General features: G+C 46.9%; 1 protein-coding gene across 1 annotated transcript in view; it reads left to right on the forward strand.

Annotated features, from left to right (window-relative positions):
- Window positions 1-221: 221 nt before the first annotated feature.
- Window positions 222-16,264, forward strand: part of Cds1 (CDP-diacylglycerol synthase 1) — a 64,110-nt gene continuing 48,067 nt past the window's right edge. The window contains exons 1-2 of the mRNA XM_040747522.1: window positions 222-585; window positions 15,881-16,008. Of these exons, the coding sequence (XP_040603456.1) occupies window positions 469-585; window positions 15,881-16,008 (245 nt within the window). The 5' untranslated portion in view covers window positions 222-468. The remainder of the gene's footprint in view (window positions 586-15,880; window positions 16,009-16,264) is intronic.

Here is a 16,264-nt window from a genome sequence, read left to right on the forward strand (position 1 = left end):
ACCCTGCCAGTCCCAGACCCGTCCCACATCCCCAATCCCGGCTCGCACCTTTCCGGAGCCTCAACCTGCGCGCCGGGCCGGGGCGGGACCCGGGCAGTGACGTCACCACCAGGGGCGTGGCTCCGGGCACCGCAGTGCAGCGCGGAGGGGCGGACAAGCGGGGCGGGGCCTGCGGCGCGTGACCGTGCTGCGGGAGCTCGGCGGCTTGGCGGGCCGACAGGCGAGCCGGGTGGCGCGGTCGCCGGGCGCGAGGGAGGGCCGGGCTGCTCCTCCGCCCTCTGGGGCCAGTGCGTGGAGCCGCGCACCTGGCAACGGCGCCGCGTCCCCGCCCGCGCCGCCCCGCACCCCCTGCCGGCGGCCTCGAGCGCTCGCTCGCTCGTTGATGCCGTTCCGGGGGTGACCCGGCGGGGCTCCGCGGTGGCGGGGCGCTAGACGACGCCGGCCCAGCCAGCGACGCGGGAGCGGGACATGCTGGAGCTGCGGCATCGCGGGGGCTGCCCCAGCCCCGGGGGAGCGGGAACACCGCCACCCCGCGAAGGAGAGGCGGCCGGCGGCGACCACGAAACCGAGAGCACCAGCGACAAAGTGAGTGAGGAGAGAGTGAGTGAGGCGGGCCCGGGGCCGCGCCCCTGGTGCCGCGGGGGTCCCGTGTGTTCCCCGGGCGGGCAGGCGGGCGGGCGGGCGGGCGGGCGGGCGGGCGGGCGAGGCCGGGACCGCACTTGAACCTGACTGCACCTGAGCTGCTGCTTCTCCCGATCCTCCCACCCCCAACCCCGCTCTGGGGTCAGGGTGGAACCTGTCACCGCGGGCGCCCGGGCTGTCTAGTTGCTGCCACCTCTCTTGCCTTGCCTTGGTAGGGCGACAAAGTTGGGAGTAAACTTAAGATGGGCACCTTGGTTCTAGGCTGTCATTGGAGCCTGACGCAGACAGGCTGTGGAGCTACTCCAAGCTGCGCTTTCGTTTCTCTGTTCTTTTTTTTTTTTTTTTTTTTTCCCCCGACTGATATATTTCGAAGAGTTGAGGCTACTTGGGGGAAACGTGAGTGCGGTTTTTCGTTTAACCGGACAGTCCAATTCCAGACTTTTCACACCCATCCCCACACTTTTAATAAAATAGGTTAACCTTGCTTCTTATTTTAAAACACGCAGATGCAGTGCCCCTGTTGTAGTTAAAGCTAGGCAGAGTCAAGAGCTTAGGTGTGTTTCCTAATAAGCTGATGCCAGTGAGAACTTTTTGGGGAGAAAAAATGCAGTTTTATGACCGCGTGAAATAAGTTGGGAAATTGGGCCACAGAATACATTTATAAAAGCTTATGTTTACAGAATTCCACTTGGCTTGAGAAACTCAAAACTTTCGAATCATCCTTAGAATTATTTTCGTGGAAGATCACAGTGTGGTGGTGTTTGCCTGTAATCCCAGCACTAGGGAGAGGTGAAGGCTAGACAATGATTCTCAGCTTTGTAGAAAGCTCAGTGCTGGCCACGATGTCAAACAAAAACAAAAAGGTGACTTTTTAAGTTGTCTTGGGATGACCCAAGGTCAAGCTCACTGGGCTTTGGTGCTGGAAGCTAACTTCCCCATCCCTGCCTGTGCAGTCCTACATGCCTGGCAGATTGAGTGTTCCTCCGAAAACTTACGTTAATGAACTTGATGGAGCTCGAGTTACAAATCTGTGCCATGTAACACGGAAGCAATAAATATGATGGTGACTTTAGGATCAAAACTTTAGACCCAATGAGTTGACAGCTTTTCTTTCCTGTTCTGGTCTGTATGAGTGTCTGGGGAGTGTATGTGCTAGGGAAATAGACGAAATAGCATTTTCTAGCTATAGAAGGTTGAGAACTGGAAGCAGTGTGCTAAGAACAGCCTTTGTGAAAACTGTCTTGGAAACCAGACCAAAAATAGAATTAATTAGGTTGGGATTTTGTTTTAGCATTGGTATCCTTTGGAATCAAGGAAATACCAACCTCCTCATGCTGACTTCCTTAACTGGAGAAAGCTAACAGGGCTTCTTTTAACACAAAACATGTCCTGAAAATGGGAAGCAGTGCATAAAATAGCTTTTGAATTTACTTACTCACATTTTAAACACCACAATGCATTTAAAATAGGAATGACTTGTGCAGTGTCATTTGACTCAGTGGAATCGTCATCTCTCTTGGTGACTTGTTCACCCCACTGGCTTGTGTGTTTATTCGTAAATGCTGTGTTGTTAGCTGTCATTGATACATACTTTGGCGGATGTGGCTTTCCGAGCTGAAATGCATCCATCTGTAACTCGTTTCATCATGATTTCTTAGACGAGGTGAGCTTGTTCAAACCGCGCCTAGATACTCCTGTACTTCTAGAGTGTGGTCTCAAGGCGCCCTTGACTTGCCAGGCGTCGAGCTGTATCCTCTGTCTGTCCTTCCTTATCAGGGTGTGTGTTTGAACACACCTGTATTTCCAGGTCAAGGGCTATTTTTAAATGAGTTGCCTGTTGGAGGCTGGTTAATATTTGGTCCATCGAAACGCTCTAAGTGCTGTTCTGCTCAAGAGCCAGTAAAAGGAGAAATTAAACCTTTTGAAATTAATGCAAGAAGGGGAGGAGGTGCTTTACATCCTGCTATTAAACTGTACTCCCGTGCTGTGCCGTTTGGTAGCCTTTATAATGGTATTGCTAGTGTGACATTTTCATTGTTCAGGACCCTGAGACTTCTGCTCAGAGAAGGCTCTGTGCTCTGGAGAATTAACATGTGGAAAAAGTGCTTCTTACCTCCAGGGGAATGTTCCAGGAGATGGAGTAGTACTTGACGGAGTACTCCCCCAGCCCAGGCCCCACTCTGGAGACCTGTGTGGCTTAGAATTAATAGATGGCTATGAAGGCCTTGTTAGCATTTGGAGGGCCTGAATGAACTCTGCTTGGAGACTGTAGGAGAAACTGTCAAGAGTACCTGAGGGGGTTGAAGTAGGAAGTAAAGATGCCTGGGAATTCAGTCAGGTGGGCAGGAATTAGGACAGGGTTAGGACAGGGGTTAGGACAGGGTTAGGACAGGGTTAGGGCAGAGTTAGGACAGGGTTAGGGCAGGGGTAGGGCAGGGGTAGGGCAGGGGTAGGGCAGGGGTTAGGGCAGGGTTAGGACAGAGGTTAGGGAAGGGGTAGGACAGGGGTTAGGGCAGAGGTTAGGGCAGGGTTAGGACAGGGGTTAAGACAGGGTTAGGGCAGGGGTAGGACAGGGGTTAGGGCAGGGGTTAGGACAGGGGTTAGGGCAGGCCCAGGACAGGGGTTAGGACAGGGGTTAGGACAGGGGTTAGGACAGGGGTTAGGGCAGGCCTAGGACAGGGGTTAGGGCAGGGGTTAGGACAGGCCTAGGACAGGGGTTAGGACAGGGGTTAGGGCAGGCCTAGGACAGGGGTTAGGACAGGGGTTAGGACAGGGTGTTCTATGCAAAGGTTATGCAGAACTGCTTCTTCATTCAGGGTTCTAGGAACAGAACACAGAAATTAGTTTAGAAATCCCAGAGCATGAAGTCTGCCTGTCCGATTGGTGGGGTTGAGTGCTGGAGAGCCTTGTAGCCTTTGATGTTTCTCTTTATTCTTGGACTCTGGGAAGCTGCTGGACTTGGCTTTGCTATTGTTTTGGATATTGATTTCCTTTGAAGTAGTGTTTCCTGTGTAGTCCAGACAGAGCTGGAACTCACCATCCTCCTGTCTTTGACTCCCCGTGCTGTGCTGGGGTTGCTTGGTACCACCACACCTAGCTTGTCACTGGAAACCTCTGCAGAGACACTCTTAGCTCAAGAGAAGTGGTCTGGAAAGTGATGGAAGGGGGAACCCTGATAAGGAGGGTCTTGCAGAACTATCTAGGGGAATTGATGGGCTAGTGGTCAGTCTGGGGAGATGGTGTCCTACAGTAGAGAGAGGGTATGTACCTTTCCAAAGATGGTGGTGGGCCATGACCAGGGTGCTCATGGCAAGACAAATGAAAGAGTGTCCGTGTTAGAAAAGAGTTAGGGTTGTAAGGAGTAACCAAGATGAAGAGTCCTGGATGCTAGAAGAGGAGGGATTGCTTGGAAGGTGTCCTCAGTAGTACTTTACATTAAAGGCTGAGACACACACAGTGCTTAGCCAAAGGTCTTCGTGGAAACCAGGTTTTCTATTAGGGAAGTAAGGAAAGCAAACTTGGTAGCTGCTGTTGGGAGTTGGCACTGTAAGGGAGGACCATCCCCTCAAGGCTCAGGGAGCTGTGCAGAAGAGGAGGTGAAATGATTGTAAGAGTCAGAGGTGACAGATGACTCAACAGGACTGATGCATGTGTGAACTCCTTAGAGACTGAGGCATCATGCACAGAGCCCAGGCAGATGGGGTCCCAGTGCTGAGAGAGAGAATGTGGACACGGGCTCCTACCCTAACCCTAACCAAGAAACTACATGCAACTGATTCCTACTGATTGTCTCTGGGTATATCAACCGTATCGCAGGGCAGGCCCCACGCCCCGGAGTTAGTTGGCTAACACAAAATGCTTTTTTGTTTTGAGAGAGATGGAAAGAACATAAAGTTGGGTGGATAGGGGAAGATCTGGGAGAAGTGGAGGCGAAATGTGGTTAAAATATATTGCTTTTTTTTTTCATTTACAAAGATGAGGGAAGATGTTCTTTTTTCAGTGGAGGGGAGGTGTGTTCTTAGAAGTTAGCGGGAGATGAGGTGCTGACACGGATGAATAGGCTGAGCACGAGGCAGGAATGAACAGAGAGCACAGGGGAGTGTTCATATGTACCAGGGAAGAGAGGAAAGCAGAAATAGAGGGTGGTCCAGAACCGTTTTGAAAAGCAGAAGAGGGAAGATCCTCCCAGTTTCTCAGTCCAACAGGGACTTAGAACTGGTGAACGCTAAGCAATCTAAGAAGCAGATTGGCTTAAGCTAACACACTGGTGGTATCGTTTGTTTGAGACTCAGGACATTGAATGAACAGGAGGCAGCTAGTAGATCTGTCAAACCCAACGCAGACGGTTTCACAACAAATCCGCACAGTTGTTAAGTTAGCCGTAAATCACAGCATTTGGTGTTTGTAACATGGGGGGGGGGTTGCTCACTCAGTTCAGGGTCTGTCCAGTCCTGATGTGTTCCTCATACTGTGTTTGGAGTAGTAGCTGAGGGGAAAAGCAGTTGGTGCTTCCACAGTGGGAAGAGCAGGTGTGACAGAACTGGGAATTGAGTTAAGGAATGCCTTTCAATGTGAAGACTTGATAAGGATGTGTAACTGTCATAATACAACTGTGTGGAATTGTGCAAACAGCGGGAAGGGACTTAGAGGAAGGTCCGTGGCTGGGAACTGAATGCATCACCCAGTTAGTACTTCATGTGGAACAGCTGGTGTGTCTTTCAGAAGTTCCCTCTTCGGGCCTCAGAGGAACCGGGCCTTCAGGAATATAAGCTACGCCACTAAAGTCAGTTCTAAAGTTACTGATGTGCAGACAGTAAGCTATGGAGGGTGAGGGTTGGTACAATGCCATTTAAAAGTCTTTCTTATACTTGGGATTTCTAAAGAACGGCCTGGTGTTACTGCATGAGGTTTTACGATTTGGGTCTTGACTGTAAGCAATTCATCTTTTATTTTGAGAGATTTCCCATAGAATATTATCAGCTGTGTATAACAATTTATTCCACTAGAGTGGACTTTCTGATGCAAGCAATCAATATTCCTTGCATGTCATAAATGTACCAGGGAAAGGTGGAGTATTTTGTTTATTTAATTTTTTTCTTTTGTACTCTAGAGGTCTTTTATTTTTGCATACCTGTTATTCATAGGGGACTTTTATTTTTGCATACCTGTTATTCATAAGGGATGGTCTCCAGCAGCCCGGGCCTCTTCCCATTGGTTCTCTCCAAGTGTGCTTCCCTAGGTGAAGCTGGCTGGCGTTTCGGCCAAACCTGGTGCCACATTGTGTCCTTCTCTTCGGTGATCACCCTCCCTCAGTAATTAGTGATGGCCTGGGCTCTTGCAGTGCTCACAATCACTCGTTCTGTTGACAAGGATCTTGCTGTACCGTGCAGTGGCACTGACTCCTGTTTCCTCATGGTGACGTTTATGGGATACCGTTGTTAAGTATTCCCAGGCCCTCATTATCACAGGGCAACCCTTCTTGTTTCCAGAGGATGCATATCCCACACTTGTCTTTCCCTTTGTGTTGGCCACTTTGGCAGTTTACTGGAAGATGACCACCCTGACTAGACGGGCGTGGGATAATTAGTGTGGTCCTCTAGAAAATGAGGTTGTAAAGATATTATAAAACTAATATACAATAATCGAGCATCATTACTCTTTGGGTCTATGCTTTGACATATATGCATTATTGTAAAATAGGTATTTACATATTCATAGATGATTCAGCTAAATACATGGGTTTTCTGTGTCTGTTTTCCCTTCACTATTCTATATTCGAAAATGCTGCTTAAAATATTTTAACTTAAGGCAATGAAATGGGTCATGTGGGATCTTTACCAGTTTTCTGAGACTTGGTTTTGCGCCTTGGGAAAATGATTGTTAGGTGCACCTCTAAGCAAGGCTCAGACCAGATGCTGCCCTTCAGAGTTGACATATATGGAGACCAAGGGTGGCTTGTCTGTGTAAAGTCCCAGGGAGGAAAATTGCTGGGACAGGTAATTTTATATGGCAAGTTCCTTAGTAGCTAGAACTCCAAGAGGACCGGTTAGCTTGAGTTGTTCCTGAAGAGTGCTGGCATTAGTTGTAATGGTAATTTTTTTTAACCTAAAGAGGGGTCAGACTTATTCTTCTAGTAATTGGTATTGTCTGCTTGAGAGTTTGTGGGAACTGCCGAGATTTTAAGCTTTGTCTTTAATACGACATTGAGATGCACAGAATGGAAGTGCCCAGTACTCTGTGGGGATCTTATTTATCTTAAATGTTTTGTGAACCTGAAGGCTACTTCCTGGCTGTGGCGTGGTCCTTTTGTGTGTCAGGACTCTTAGCTGGATATGGGGGTGGTGAAGCTCATCTCATGTCATCATCTACCTGGCCCAGAGGGCACCGAACCCATTGGCATTAAGATAAGGGCTCCCTGCCATGCTATCTGGTGCTGTGGGGCAGAAAATATTTATTAAGCTCATCTTGGACTTAACATTTCACCTCATCTTGGACTTAACATTTCACCTCAATATGTAGAAATCCAGATGAGGAAACAAGATAGGCCTGGGGCTCTTTCTTGGCTGTGGTTTCTATTTTCTTTCACCTACTTACTGTAAGGTGGATCCTTTTAGCAACTGTATAGGATGGTGTGCTTGCAGAGGCCAGTGCATGCGGAGTCCAGTGCATGCGGAGTCCAGTGCATGCGGAGTCCAGTGAGTGTGGAGTCCAGTGCATGCGGAGTCCAGTGAGTGTGGAGTCCAGTGCATGCGGAGGCCAGTGCATGTGGAGGCCAGTGCATGTGGAGGCCAGTGCATGTGGTACTCCCTGGGATTCGGCATGCAGTACTCCTGTTTGTACTACGTTTAATAAGTACAAGATTGATGTCTGGCACCTTCCAGCTACTCATCTGGGTGACTCTTCTTATTCCTTCTCCTGATGGATTTACCACATGTGTTTAAGTCCTGAAACTGTGTTGTTTAGTTTTAAACCTTCCTCCACATTTATACATAAGCATCATCAATATCCAGTCCTTAATTTCAAATAATTATAAATATTCTGCCAAGTTTATTTTGCCCTATGATGTGGGCATGCAAATATTTGTTGGTGAATGTCTTGAAAGTAAGTTACAAATATGCTGGACACTCCCTGAGCAGGACCACACATCTTTCTCTTTTGCTTTCTTTTTGACAGTGACTTGAGTAGCTCAGTCTGGCCTTGAACTTGCTGTGTAACAAGGATGACCCTGAACTCTGATCCTGTGGCCTGTGCCTACTGAGTGCTGGGATGAACATCTGTCTAAGCGTGTATCTCTTACAGACATTTTCCTACATAGCCACAAGACTGTTACAGGTTTAAAAATTAACAAGTCTGTGTAGCTTGTTACAGTGCACACACTCACACTTCCAACTAATTGGGAGGTAGAGACGTGAGGATCACTAAGCCCAGGCATGCAAGACTAATCTGGGCAACACAGACCCATCTTTTTTTTTTTTTTTTTTTTTTTTTTTTTTTGGTTTTTACGAGACAGGGTTTCTCTGTATTGTTTTGGAGGCTGTCGGTCCAGCCCGGCCTCGAACTCACAGAGATCCGCCTGCCTCTGCCTCCCGAGTGCTGGGATTAAAGGCGTGCGCCACCACCGCCGGGTGAGACCCATCTTAAAAAAGAAAAAATCCACATATTAATTGTCTAACTCCCCAGTACTTCTTTCAGAGCTCCCTGTGCCCCAAATCAGGATCCTAGCAGGAGAGTACTGAAAGTAGGTATAGCTATTCTTGGTTGATTTACTGTTGTTGTTGGTTTTTAAAAAAATTTTCTGATGGGGTAAGACAGTGTAGCAGTGAGAAAATGGTGATGTCTCTGAAGAAACTTTACTAAAAACTCAGGTAAAGTACACATTTGCTATCGTAATCTTAATTAGCATTTGAATGAAACCCATCATCTGAGTTTCTCGATGTCATCCTATTCCTTTATCCCTTAAGGGATCTTTAGTTCTAATTTGGGACTTGAGACTTCCATAAATGACACCATTAGACATAGTACAAATTTAAGAATGACGTGTCTCCAGGGAAAGGTTGCTTCGAGCCAGAACTGCAGGAACAGGACCGGAGATTAGGTGGGGTGTGAATATTGCCCGTGGCATTTTAAACAGCAGAAGATGGCGAGAGCAGTGCTTTGCCCACTGGGAAGTCTGGACTTACTCATGTCTGTCACAGAGGCAGCCATCACCAGCCCCTCAGCATACAGAGTCCTCAGGTTCAGGCCAGGCCCTGGTGGGTGGAACTCTGGCAGGAGAAGAGGCCAGAGAAGAGTCAGGTAGACTCTGGCAGAGAGGTGGGATGCTGGAGAGGTTCTCTGTGTGCCATATTAGACTATGGGTACTTTTTGGTATCTCATTTCTGATAACCTGTATATTGTATCATCACAAACAGTGGCTTAGAACAACAAAGACTTACTGTCATATAGTTTTGCAATCAGCTCTCTGAGAACTCCCCAGCTGAACCCAGGATGCCAGCAGGGCTGCTGCTTCCCGAGGCTTTTAAGGGAAGTCCTATATCCTTGTCCTTTCTTGCTGCCCAGTCTTCCGGCATACAATGGCTGTGGTTCCTTCCTCCATCTTCAAAACCAGCTATATACTAACTTCTGCTCTTGTATCGCCTCTGGTTCTTACTGCATTCTCTCCCCTTGGGATTATGTGTAGCCCACCTGGATAGTCCAGGATAACCTCTCCATCTCAAGGTTGGTTGCTTGGCAGATGTCAGCGCTGTGTTTCTCCCTTGCACTGTAACATACGTCTTCACAGGCTTTAGGGAACAGATGGCTGAGAGATTAATCTCTGTGTAACTCTGAACTGAGCTTAGCTCTGTGGGTTCCGGGATATCTCTTTGGGACTACATGTGGATGTACCATACCCTTCACTGCCTGGTCCCTGCCTGGTGTTCACTGTTGGGAAGAATTTCTCTGGATCATTCTTTTCAGGCTCTCCAGTAATACTCACTAAATTGAACACATTTAAAGTGCTGTGTTGATAGTTCAGGTTACTATACAGAATGCCACTGACCGGCCCGCTTAAATAACAGGGATTTATTTCTCACAGTTCTGAGGCTGGAAGTGCAACATGGAGGTTGTGGCTGACTTGGTCCCGCGTGAGGATGCTGTTTCATATTTTCAGAAGACACTGGCTGTCTTTGTGTGGCAGAGACAGGCATCTGTCTGTGGCCTGTGAGAGAACTGGTTCCAGTCTCTACTCTGTGACCTCTCAGTGTTATCACATTGGAGGCTCACACCAGGGTATGACCTGGAGGGGGGGAGACAAATATCCATAGCAGGTGCAGCTTGATGAATTCTGAAGTCTTTTTTCCCTTGTAACCATCGCCACAATTACAATAATGAACATCATCTTCTACTCCCGTTTGTTGTTTTCATCCCCTGGGGCTGCTGCTATGCTTTCTAATACTATAAGTTAAGTTTACATATCTTGGGAGTGCTATACAGACATGCACTCATACATGTTTCATCTGGCCCTTTATTTTCTAATTTTTTTAAGAGAGGAACCTATGTCACTCTGGCTGGCCTCCAGTTGGCTTTGTGGTTAAGGTGACCTTGAACCCCTGGTCCTCCCTGCCTTGCCTCCCCACAACTAGGAATATAGGCATGTCACCACACCTGGACGTCAGACCTTTTTATTTAGTGTGATTATTTTAAAGCCACACCTATACATCCCATGGAGCAGTAGTTCACATGGAGAGAGAGAGAGAGACAGAGACAGAGACAGAGACAGAGACAGACAGACAGAGGAGAGAGAGACTTCCCGTATGGAGTAACAATCTGCCCATTTCACAGTGGAATGTTGGGTTGTCTCCTGTTTGGCACTGCTACAGATAACAGCTGCCGTGGATTTATGTATACAGCCACATACAATAGACATATGCTTTCATCTTTCTTGAGGAAAGTTCTATTAATGAAATGGCTGGGTCATCTGGAGATTATACATTCATTTTTCTAAGAAACTGGCAAGCTGTTTTTGCAAGTAGTTATCCTGCTTTACACTCCCACCAGCAGCATACAGTACTTCACAGTTTCCAATGCCTGGTGTGGTGTATGTATATATATGTGAGCTTGCACATATGCACACATATGTGTGTGTATACCTGTATGTGTGTATACATGTGTGAATGTATATATGTATATACTTGTGTGTGTATATGTGAGTTAGTGTGTATGTGTGTTACTGTGTGTGTGTATGTGTGTTAGTGTGTGTGTGTGCGTGTGTGTGTTTGGGTCTCTGTGTTGCCTAGACTGGCTTTAATTGGTGTGCCCCATGCCTGTTTCATTTGCAGGTTTTGATTTTTTTTCTACCTAATGAGTAACAATGTTAGCATCTTCACTTGTGTTATTGCCTCTGTGTGTTGTGGTTGGTGGAGAGTGTCTGCTAAAATATTTGCTCATGGTTTGTGGTGGTTGATTGTTCTGAGTGAACTTTGAGAGTATTTTATGTGTTCTGGCTGTCGGGTCATCACCAGTTGTGTGATTGACAGGTGCCCTCTCCTAGTCTTTGGCTTATCGTCTGATTCTTTTAGCAGCATTTAAAAAAATAATTTAGTGAATTTTGTTTTCTTTGTTCTGTAATGGATTATGCTTTTGTTATTATATTTAAGAAAAGTCTTTGAAAAAAAGAAAAATCTTTGGGCCCTAATCCAAGATTAGGGACTTTATGGAATTTTAAAAATTCTTTGACCCATCTTACTTAGGTTTTGTATGTGCTGTGAAATCTGGGTAAGGATTCCCTTATTTGTAGTTATCGCAGCCCCTCCCATGGCATTGCAGTTGAGCATGTGTGTGCGGGGTACTTCTGTTCCCGTGGTGATCCTGTCTTTTTTTTCAGTGCCGCGTGGTCTTGATGACAGTGGCTTTACAAGAACTCTTGCAAACCAGCAGTGGATGTCCTTTAGCTTCGTCCCTTCAAAGCTGCCGTGGCTGCTCTTTCCTTTGCAATTAAAGTCAGAGTGAATTTCTGTTTCTAAGGTCTGCTGTTGACTGCTTCCAGGCTTGGCGTCAGTATGCAGATTTGGGAGCATCCCTAGAGCAGGGTAAACTGGGTGCTTTGCTTAGCATCTCAGCCTAAATTTTTCCACTTATGAAACGGAAGTGATTGTTTCCTTGGTGATTGTACATGTAAGTGAATCAATATCTAGGAAGCATCTTGTTCCATGTTCTAGAATCAGTTTCCCTGTAGGAGCCAGACTTGTAGGTGAGCAGGGCGACTCACTCAGCTCAGACATTATAGACAGACAATTTTTACTTGGGCTTTGTAGCTGGATGAGGGTAGTGCCCCTTACTTAAAAGTCCTCATTCCACCTAAGTACAGCGTGGGTCCTAAGCCAGGCGGTTCACCTAGGTTTACCTGTAGCGAGAGCAGGTAAGGACTTATTTTAGCAGAGCCAGCAGACTCTTCAGCATGGGTTTGCTCAGTGCCAGCTCCTTGGAGTCAGGAGTGCTGCCTGTGGTCAACATTTTCTCTCCACAAAGAGACTGACAACAAATAAAGAATAGCAGACATGTCATTGTAGTAAAGAGAATTCTGGAAGTATAGTTGGAGAGTAGCTAACCTGGAGCTGAGCGTCAGAAGATGAGAAGTGGCCTTGATGGTGAGGTCAGACCATTGCCTGCAGGAGCTGGGCTTGAGGCACAGGCAGGGAGATTAGAAACATAACGGGTGGATGAGAGAGGGCTGTAACTTTACTTACACTTACTAGAGAATAAGCATTCACTTGCAGGAAAGATGGAAGACACTTTGTAAAAAGTGGGGTATGGGGAGGAGACCCGGAAGATAAAGAAACAGACAAAACAGCAAGAAGTGATTTGGCTTCACCCTGCTGGTTTTCGGCAGGAGAGCAGTAAGATCAGATTTGTGGCTTTGTAAAATTGTCTTGGCTGCAATGTGCACAGCAGGTTCTAGTGGGTAGGATAGGAGGCTGAGACATGGGGATGAGGGTGATGCTCAGGGGGGCTGGTGGTGATGGAAGGAAAGTCAGAAGACAGACTTGCTGCAGGCTAAGTGTGTGGACAAAGGAAATGCTCCCAGAACTGATGGCCTGTTGTTATTATTATTATTTTTTTTTTGTAACAGGGTTTCTTTGTAACAGCTCGCTATCCTGGAACTTGCTCTGTAGATCAGGCTGATCTTGAACTCAGAGATCTGCTTGCCTCTGCCTCCTCAGTGCTGCAGTTAAAGGCATGTGCCACCATTACCTGGCTGCCCAGTTTTTTGTGTAGTTCACTTTTATTATGTGTGTGTGCATGCACATAATGTGTGCAGTGCAATATCATATGTGTTGAGGTCAGCAGACAGACTTTTCAGGAGTCTGTTCCCTGCTTCACTGTTGATTCTGGGGGCTGAACTTAAGTCTTCAGGCAGGCCTGCATGCAAGCACTATAGTCACAGAGCCATCTTGCCAGCTGGACAAATGGGCTCACTGGTTTAGCTGTGGCTTCTTCTCCAGAGTTGAAGACAGGTTTGGTGGGAGAGGCAGGTCGGTTGTTCCTGTGGCATACCTGGTGGTTTTCATGGAAACATCCCTGAGCATGGCAGACGGGGAGGAAGTGGTACAGTCCCTGGTGTACAGGGAGATGAAAGGGAGGCGGTGTACGCTTTGGAACCAGGGGCCCACGATGGAAAGACATTTGAGAATCATCTTTAAACTATGGGTTTAGCAAAACGCAGCAGTGACTTTGCTTTTCAAAACCGTTTGAATCTACCCAGCATGCATCAGTGCTGGATGGCTGCTTGGTCATTTGAAGTGTTCCTTTGTCCATGCACTTGATGGCCTTTCAAGTTGGCTGTCTTTGTAGCACAGAATCCATCCTGGAATTCAATTCTAATGTTGGAGTAATGCTGGTCCAGCATGCCCCGTTTGGGAATTACCTTTGATTCTTTATTTAGGATGAAATTAAATAAGCCAAATTCAGTTTTCAATTTTAAATTGTGTTTTTCTAAAGGAAGAAGGATAAAACTCAGAATTTGAGGAATGTGACTAAGAGCGTGGCAGCACAGAGGGAGGGCAGGGCAGTGTTCCTGAGCGTGGCGGCACAGAGGGAGGGCAGGGTTTCATTTCTGCTGCTGGGAAGAAAAAAATCTTGATAGCAAGCAATGTTGCTAAGAGAAGGAGTTTATTTTAGTTTGGAATTCTCAAGTCCATCACTGGCAGGGAAGTCACAGAGGCAGGAGTCCTAGACAGCTAGCTATGCCACATACACAGTCAACAGCAGAGAGAAATAAATGCACCAGTGCTGCCTGCCTGCTTGCTGGCTAGCTTTCTTTACTCTTAGTTGGGAACTGTTGTATTGCTGTAATGAAAATCCATGACCAGGGAAACTTAGAAAAGGAAACATTTAATTGGGGGCTGGCTTACAGCTTCAGAGGGCGAGTCCCCCATCACTATCGTATCAGGCATGGCAATGGCTCTAGAGCAGTAGCTGAAAACTTTATACCCTGATCATCAGGCAGCAGGAAGAGAAGAGAGAGAGAGGCTGAGCCTGGCATGGCTTTTGAAACCTCAAAACCCCCTCAGTGACACACGTCCTCAAACAAGGTCACACCTCCTAATCCTTCCCAAACAGGTCCATCAACTGGGCCCAATCATGTATGCATATGAGCCTATGGGGACATTTTCCTTTAGACCACCACAAGGATCTATTCCAGGGAATGGTGTTAACTGCAGTGGTCCAGGTTCTCCTATATCAACCAGCATTGAGATACCCCCACCCCCCACATACCTGTGGGCCCATCTGATCTAGGTAATTCCTCATTTGCACTCTCATCCCAGGTTATTCCAGGTTAACTAAAGTGACAGTTAAAACTAGCCAGCACAAGAGGTGAGGCTTGAGCACAATTCTGTCACTGTCATCTATACTTGGAAGTGGTTTGCAAAAATGTTACTGATTTGAAGAAAACAACTTGAATTCCAGCCCAGTGGTTTTATTTCCAAGTAGAAACTGAAGCCTCCATTCCCTTGGGGCCAGTGGATTGATCTTGAGTCACACTGACCATCTGATTTGAGGTAGGCTGTATCCTGAGCTCCCGATTCCTGATCTTGTGCTCTTTTTGTGGCTTTGCGACTTCTTGGAGAGGTGTAAAACAGTGATGAAACTTACTGAAGCTTTGGAGCCAATCAACTGAGTTTGGGTTGAGGTTCCAGGAAGTTGTTTCCTAGCCCAGTGCCCATCCTTGTCTGTTGGGCATGTGCCTCTTCGCTGGACTCTGGTTCTCACATCTGCGAATCACTTCATTACTGAAGGTTGTTGGTTGTAGGAGCATGGAGGGCTAGGAGGAACGGGTGTAAATGAGGGAAGGATATGTCAAATCAACAGCAGATGCTATGTCTCTTCTTATGAATCCCTTGGCCATTTTATCCTGAAAGTTCTAGGATAGCCTCTGTCATAGAGACCCAGGGCTTGGATCCAGGGCCTACAGCACACACACACACACACACACACACACACACACACACACACACACAAACACCACAGTGCTTGCATATGTACCCTCTTAAAAGTCGGCTTAGGCATCAAATAACTTAAATCTGACAATTGAAATAACCCTGTGATCATGTCCGTCTGTTGGAGAAATAGGGTGTCCATTTGACCTACTTCCCTGGGAACTAATAAAAATGATGGACACTAAAATCCATATCACTACAGCCAAGCAGGAGAGCCTTCTTCCTGTTGATGCTGGGATGGTAGTTAGATACAACCAGACTGAACCGCTCTGTAGAAGGTACAGAAATAACCCTGTTCTCCCAGTTGAGGCAAACAGTAAATATTTGGTTCAGTCAGTAAACATCAGACTTAAGGAATAATTGGAGCTGTTCTTATGTCTTTTGTTTAAGGTAATCCTTTAGTCTGGAATTTTACCAAATATAATAAAGCTTACTTAGCCAGAAACTATGGCAGTGCTTCAGCATTCACTGTAAGCCAATAGTAGTGTCTTTGTCTTAGGTTAGGCAACTAAGTTTTGGCATACTGAGCAATGAGAGAATGCACCAGCAAGCATGCGTTGTTTAAAAGAATACTTTGCCCCAGGAGTGATAATACACACCCAAAGACCAGCATTGGAAGGCCAAGGTGGGAGGGTCAGAGATTGAAGACCACAGCAACAACATAGTAAGTCTCAGGCCGGCCCTGGGACCACACGGAGGCCCCATCTCAAAATAAACATATATGTGAACACTTTGCAAACAGCTCTTCTTTTTAATTTTAGGAAACAGATATTGATGACAGGTATGGAGATCTCGATGCCAGAGGAGATTCTGATGTTCCTGAGATGCCACCGTCCTCAGACAGGACCCCGGAGATCCTCAAGAAAGCCCTGTCGGGACTATCTTCAAGGTACGATGGGTGAGGACAAGTCCATCTTGCTGCCTGGCACAAGCACATGCTTCAAGGTTGTCCTGGTTCATCCATGCATCCTGTTTGGCTTTTTGTGCGTTTGGGACAATGGGAGAAGAAGGTGGTAATGAAGGACAATCTGAAGTGCTTTAGTAGAGCCTTTATTTAACTCTTAGGCCATGTGCAGTGTGAGAAGACCAAGTCTGAGAGGTTAACTGCTGAAGGGATGGGGTTCACTGATAAAGGTTACAGAGAC

The sequence above is a fragment of the Mesocricetus auratus genome, unplaced genomic scaffold, assembly GCF_017639785.1.
Source record: "Mesocricetus auratus isolate SY011 unplaced genomic scaffold, BCM_Maur_2.0 Super-Scaffold_100006, whole genome shotgun sequence".
NCBI lineage: Eukaryota > Metazoa > Chordata > Mammalia > Rodentia > Cricetidae > Mesocricetus > Mesocricetus auratus.